The sequence below is a fragment of the Cajanus cajan genome, chromosome 2 (genome assembly GCF_000230855.2).
Source record: "Cajanus cajan strain Asha chromosome 2, NIPB_CcT2T_4, whole genome shotgun sequence".
NCBI lineage: Eukaryota > Viridiplantae > Streptophyta > Magnoliopsida > Fabales > Fabaceae > Cajanus > Cajanus cajan.
Window position 1 is genome coordinate 44,038,670 of NC_138518.1, and position 7,202 is coordinate 44,045,871.

The 7,202-nt window shown below is 28.5% G+C and overlaps 1 protein-coding gene across 1 annotated transcript; it reads right to left on the reverse strand.

The window, feature by feature from the left end:
• Positions 1 to 2,812: 2,812 nt before the first annotated feature.
• Positions 2,813 to 6,798, reverse strand: LOC109790235 (uncharacterized). Its single transcript, XM_020349350.3, has 2 exons — positions 5,494 to 6,798; positions 2,813 to 5,371 (listed from the first exon to the last, which is right to left on the reverse strand). The coding sequence occupies exon 2, from the start codon at positions 5,369 to 5,371 to the stop codon at positions 3,848 to 3,850; it is 1,524 nt and encodes a 507-aa protein (XP_020204939.1). The 5' UTR covers positions 5,494 to 6,798; the 3' UTR covers positions 2,813 to 3,847.
• Positions 6,799 to 7,202: the final 404 nt, after the last annotated feature.

The following is a 7,202-nucleotide window of genomic DNA, read 5'->3' on the forward strand; positions in this document are numbered from 1 at the left end:
TAGAACAAAATTAAATAAAAATTAGTTCACTTACACCAAAATCAAAACCAAATTATAAACTTAGAAATTACTAATAATCTAGTTTTTTTGATAGTCTATAAAACAAGTTCATTACTTATGCAAGTAACTGAAGCCCAATGACTTATGCGGGTTGGCGGGTTGTGACGGGTCAGCCCATCATTTAACCCGACGGGTTGGCAGGTTTGGTAGGTTAAAATGATGGGTCCAGCCTACCAATTTTTGGTGGGCCAACGAGGCCAACTCACAAGTCACAACCCATTTTGTCATCCTTATGTAAAAATATGTGTTTAGCAACCATCTTCACTCCAACAACAGTAACACTAATGTCACGTGTTCAGTTTAAAAGCAACTTAAAAAAAATATAATTTAAAAAAAAATTGTGACATTGATCTTGGTTGACAAACGACACTTGATGTTGATTATTTCAAAGTCACAATTTATTTCAAAAGAATCCTACTTTAATAATAAATGCCATAATAAACTCACATTAGTGAAAAAGTCACGAAAAATTTTATTAACTAAATTATTTGATTGATACTATGATTAGATAATATTAAAATATATTAATTATTTTACAAATAATTTTTTGTTTCTTTGATTACTTTAAATATATAAAATAAAAGTTAAAATTATATTATTCAATTTTTAGAGAAAAAATATTAGAAAAATAGAACACATGTGACATGAAACATAAAGAAATGTTATCTATACTCTTAATAAAGGCTAATAAAGGCGCAATTCCTTCATTTCGTGCATTTGGATCGGACTATCTTGTTTATTTCATTATATTTAACCACCTCTCTCTCTTATCTTAATTTTATTTTTCTTTCTTATTTTTTATTTTTTGTTTAAATAAAATTTATGGAGATACAAATGGTCTTTTTTTCAATAGTTTTATATAATAATGTTAGAAGATTATATTTTGTTACAATAAATAAAAGATTATATTATATTACTGAAGTTTTTAATTATTTTAATTACGTTATTATTTAACATATTGAATTAGATTATATTTCCATATTCATCGATTGCATTACAGTTTTAATTTCTTTGATTTATGAGATATATAGCACGATAATATGATTAGATAAACAATAGTACTGAAAAAAAAAAACACGAGTATTGTCTGATTTCCTTTCATTGCTCCAAATATATAAGTAAAAATAGAAAAATAGTTAGTTGATTGATTTCAATCCTTTGACTGCTTTAAATATACTAATCAGTATTTTAGTCTATACATACATTTCCCAGGATGAATATTTAATGTTGCATAATTAAAATTAAATTCTATAATAAATAAATATTTTAATATATAAATTATATTATAATTTAATTTTGTAAGAAATATATTTTTAAATATATAAATTACATTTTTGAATTTATAATGAAATATTTATATTAATTTTATTTTAAATTAAAATAGATAGACAATTAAAAAAATCAAATCAAATATATACATACAGAAAAGGAATATAGCTTGAGATAGTTGAAAGAAATATTTTTTACTGATTGTTGGAGTAGTATATGAAACGAAACCTTTCAAGAAAGAATAAAGAAAATATTGGAAATGTTTGAAAGAAGAAAATAATCAAAATATTGAAAATATTTAATCGATAAGGTGGAGCGACATCCCGGTGTATTTATAAAAAATTTAAAATTTAAATATTTATAAATTTTTTAAAAATATTAGAATTTAAAATTTTTCTAATAACTTCATATTTTTTCTTCTAAAATGTTATCTCATCTATATATCATTTTTTTCTTTATCTCCATCTCTCATACTTTATTTTCTCTCTTCTTGTCCTCTTTTCCTTCTCTCCTCTCTCTTTCTCCCCCATTTTTTTACTCTCTTATTATTTCCTTTTTTTCTTCTCTCCAACTTGTATTTCTTTTCTTTCTCCTATTTTTCTTTTGTCTCCTTTCTCTCTCCAATTTCTCTTTTATCTTCATCTCTCCCCCTTCTATTATGTCTTCTCTCCTCTTTTTTATTTTTCCTTTTGTTCTCATCTCCCTCACTTCTTTTTCAAGATTGACATGAAAAATATCAATATTTTTTAATTATAAAACATTCAAAATATATTTTTTAATTATTAAACATTATCTAATATTAATTTTAAAACTATTAAATATTTAAAAATTGATTAATATTTATTTTTATACAATTTAATTTAAAATCTCTCTTTCTCTCCCTCTCTCTCTCTTCTATATATATAATCAATTTTATCCTACTAAAAATCAAATTATCATATACAAACTAAGAATTTAAAATTTAAGAAATTTAAATTGACTTATCCAAATAAAATATTTAAAGAATGATAAAAATTAAAATCATAATAATTTAAATCATTTAAATTTCTAAATTTTTCATCCAAATACACCATCAATTTCTAGGTGGGAGACTGAAGATTCCAATTGGTACTACAGGAATGGATTATGTATAAAAGAAATAATAATATAATTTTGACTTTTTTAAAGAAAACAAAACTTTTTAAGAAAATTACATAACATCCAGAAATGTTATGTTTATATAAACATTAAATTAATTATGGATTTTTTGGACACATTAAATTTATGTTAGATAATAATGTTTAAATGATAGAAATTATTCTGAGATTTATTCGGAAAACGCAGTGGGCTATATTTTTAAATTATTTATCTTATTTATTATAATTAATATTCCATAAAATCTATATATTATCTTATTGTGGATCGTAATCAGAATAAATTGGTGGGCACAACAACATTATAAAAAATAAAAAAATAAAAAAATAAAAAATAAATAAAAAGAGAGAGAGAGAGAATGTTTACTAACTGATATTCAAAGACATGCTTCAGCAATGGAGTCCGAATCCATACACCATTCGTGTTGACATATAGTGAAAGTGTTCGTAATTTGTACAAACAGCAAAACCAGTCTAACAAAGAAGAACTTGAAAAAATCTTTACAAAATCATCGTTAATTATTATTTTTAGATAAAGAAAATCATCGTTAATTATTATTTTTAGATAAAGAAAATCACCGTTGATTATATTTTGATTTGTTTTAACCGTCTATATTTTATTCAACAATATTTTGGCACGAATTTTCAAAAAACGAAAATCAACAGAAATTAAGGATAAAAGATTAAATTGTTTATTCTAAAATTTAACTGCCAACAGCATTCATAACAATTGGTGCTTCTGAAACTTCCCATAAAAATGTACACCATTTGTGTTGACTTAGTCAAATCTTCGTATTTTGAACATGCAGCAAAATCAGTCTAGCAAATTAACAAGGTCGTACTCGGAAAAACCTTTGCAAAATCAATGTTAATTATTCTTTTCAGATAAAGAAAATTAGAAAATCATCTTTGGTTATAGCTTGATTTAGCTGCCTCTATTTCAATCAATAATATTTCGGCTCGAATTTTTGAAAACAAAATCAACGGAAATTTAAAAAATATAAGATTAAGTTGTTTATTCTAAAATTTAACTCCCAACATTTCATGGAAAAGTAGTACTTACGAAACTCCTAAAATGACAAAGCATACAACATAAACTGATCAAGAAAACTAAGTCAAGTAAAATGAAAGAGTTGCTGTAATATCCAAATAATTCTATGAACTTAGTTACTATCACTATTTTTTGGACTTAAATGTGAATCAGTTTAACACCAAGAATAAGAAAAGAGAGTTTCTCACTATCAATGCCAAAACCCTTAAGATCAAGGGAACTGTAGAATCTCTCACACACAGAGATCAAATTCTGTTGAAGTTAATAATAATAAAACTGCAAGATTAACATAAAACATATCTAATGTAGCAAAATGGAGAACTACACAAACTGCTTAATCCTCCATAACATAGGGCTCATTGAGGTCGAAGTCCAATGTTTTGGTACCTGAAGATTGACCTGCCTCATCTGCTGCTATTGTTTCTTCCTTCAACAATGCCTCATCCATCTTGTGCACATTACTTGAGGTGCTAGAATTGTTTTCTTCAGCTACAACAGCATCATCTGGTTGGTTTGGCTCATCTATGATTGGTACAATGTTTTTCTCCTTATGCACTGATCTGTGTCCCCCTAAACCTTGGAAAGTTGAGAAAACTTTCCCACATGCCCCACATTTATATCCACCCACTTTCTCTTGACTTCCCACATTCTCATATTCATGGTCTTTTCCCTTTGATTTCAGCACCAATTTCTTACCACTCTTCCCTTTCTCCACCTTTTTCACCTTATTATTATTCCTTTCATCATGATCTTGCACCCTAGTAGTCACAGTCACAGGAGTTACCTCAGCATCATTCATCACATCATCAAGAGCCTCATCCACATCATCATCCACCATTCTCTCAACCCCAGATTCAGATAAACCCTCGCACCTGTTGAGCTTACCACCACCATCATCACCACATGCACCAGCTCCATCACTTCTGTTCCCCACCTTCAGTAAAAGCTTTATCCTCTTCACCTCAGCCTTCTTGCTTGATGAAGATTCATCAACCTTCCTTTTGTCATGCTTGGTTAGAGGTGGAGCACTCTTTGGCAGCACGTCTTCCTTAGGTGCAACATTAACCCTATTGGACTCATGATCAGCACTAAAGTACCTAGCATGAGTGCAAAGGTAGACAAGGGTTTCAGCAGCTTCAATACCACCAATACATTTTCTCCCTCTTTTATCTTTCTTTTGCCATGTGGATAAAATAAAGCTTGAAAGATCAATGGCTTCAGTGTGATCATGTTCATCTGGGGCAATCAATGTATTACCACCACCAACACAATCATCACCATCTCCATTACCATCACCATCGTCATAATCATGATCTTTCATAGTTTTCTCCATAGAATCAGAATTATGGGAAGAATAAGAATAAGATGGAGATGAAGAAGATGAGTGCTTGTTATGAGTAGGAGGGGACACACCTCTCCATGACCTCTCAGGGTGAGATCTCATGTGCCCAAACAAGGCATTCTTGGTAGGGAATTCCTTCTTGCAAATACAACAAATGTTCTTGTCATCGTTGGTGTCGTCGTCATCATCATCACAATTAGCCCTAGTGTTGCTACTATCACCAGCTTTTGAGGGATTAGTGAAACGGACTTTTACCTTCTTTTGGTGCTTCTGAAAGTGGGATCTTCTGTGGCCACCCAAAGCCTTGCCGCTGCTGAAAATCTTGCCGCAAATATCACACTCGCGCATTGTTGGCGATGCGATTTTCACTGCAATTGCTTCATCAGTCATGGGTTCAGCTTCAGCTTTGCTACACCCAATATGAGATCTCTTCATCTTCTCTTTCTTGCAAGATTCCCAGTCATCGTGATCATCCGAAACTGATTGCTTGCATTTATCAATTTCGTTAGGATCCATCTGAGAGAAAAGAAAACAAAGATTGAGCTGAGGTTAAGAAAAGGGAAGAATCAGAAAAAAAAACAACAACGATCAAGAAGAAAGAAAACTGCAAAAATTCATGAACCAAAGAAACCTTTTACCTTAGAGAAACAAACGTGAACCAAAGAAGAGAGAGAGTTTGAGGATATGCGGGATTCAATTTACAGAATCAAAAACAAAGTGGTTGTTGGGTTATCCTGAAGATTGAAAATCGTAGAGAAAGAGGAAGAGGGAAGGAACTTATCCTGGGCTAATTGAGAAGAGTGAAAGAAAAAACACTACTGAGAGAGAGAAAAGGAAAGAAATAATCTTCACAAAGAGATGTGGCAATTAAGTCAGTAATGAATTTTTCGAAAGTATAACAGATTTTCTAGTGCCAATGACTCTTTAATTATCACATTTAATAATTTTGCCTCATATATTGAAATAATTTCTTCTTCATATTATTCTCGTAAGTCTTTGGTCAGAAATATTTTTAGGAGGGCTCCTTTTTATTTCTTTTTATATATATTTTTACGGGTTAGGGCTCATATGTTAAATGTTAATTATCCTAATTTTATTTTTCACCGTGCTTCTCCTATGTCTAATTCTTTTGTGACATATTTTCCAATATCTTGGATTGTAATACTATACTCTCCTTAAATTACACAAAAATTATATACATGTTGAAAATGTATAAACAAATGTTATTAAATAGAGCTTAGTATCAAGAGTTATAAGGTTCTATAAATAAAATGAAGAGTTATAAGGTCTAATATTCCTAGTAACAGCTGCAATAAGAGTAATTAGTTTTTTAGTACTCGAAGTTTCGGTTTTTTTTTTTAAGCCAGTTATAAGACTAAAGGAGCTTAGACACACATCTAAGTTGTTGATGTTCTACAGCAAGAACCAAACTTATGTATTATATAAGATTTGTAACAAATACTGTATAATTATTTATGTATTATATAAGAGTTCTCTAGTACTTATAAATTCCTTGTGAGTTGCCTGCTAATTATTTATAGTATAAAGTTATATTTTACTCTCTCTTTTTTTCTTTTTAACTAGACTTTCTTTTGTTAAGAATATCATGATAGTTATATAATTACCTATAATTTAAACTAACATATTGTTTTAATTTATATATATATATATAGCTGGTCAAACTTTTTTTTTAGAGATTCTGACTCTTGTGTTATTGGTCAACACAACAAAATCAATGCAAATAATAATTTTTTTTATTCTTTTAAAAAAGCCAATTGTTGTTGGTTTTCACAAGAATTTGCATGAGGTCAAATTTTTGTGTGAATGATAATTGACGAAACTATTTAAATATAGTTTTTCTTTTGAGAAAAAATATTCCCTTTCCTCAATGTTAAAAAGTCAAATTTTTGTGCAATGGTCAAGTAGGAAAAATAAAATCTTGTTACCGCATAAAAAGATGAATTCTATTTCAAAGTCCATTGATTACCCATTTACTAGAGTATAATATAATATAGTTGGAAGGAAAGTAATTATCCTTACATAGGATCTACAATTTTATCAAATAATAATAAACACATGTAAATATAATGGTAAAAATATAAAATAAATAGCTTAAAAGATTATAAGTATTTGAAATTATAGAAGGATATATATAATTTGTTTGAGTAGAACATAGAAACAAATTAAAATGGAAAATATTTAAAATTATAAGATTAATAATCAACTCATATATATATATATATATATATATATATATATATATATATATATATGGAGGTTATAATTACATCGGTGTAACTTTTACTAAGTATTACATCGCTCAATGACTTTATATTAATTGTGAATT

What these genes read in the sequence shown, in the direction of transcription:
- LOC109790235 (XM_020349350.3), bottom strand. Translation starts at nt 5,371, where the DNA reads ATGGATCCTAACGAAATTGATAAATGCAAGCAATCAGTTTCGGATGAT.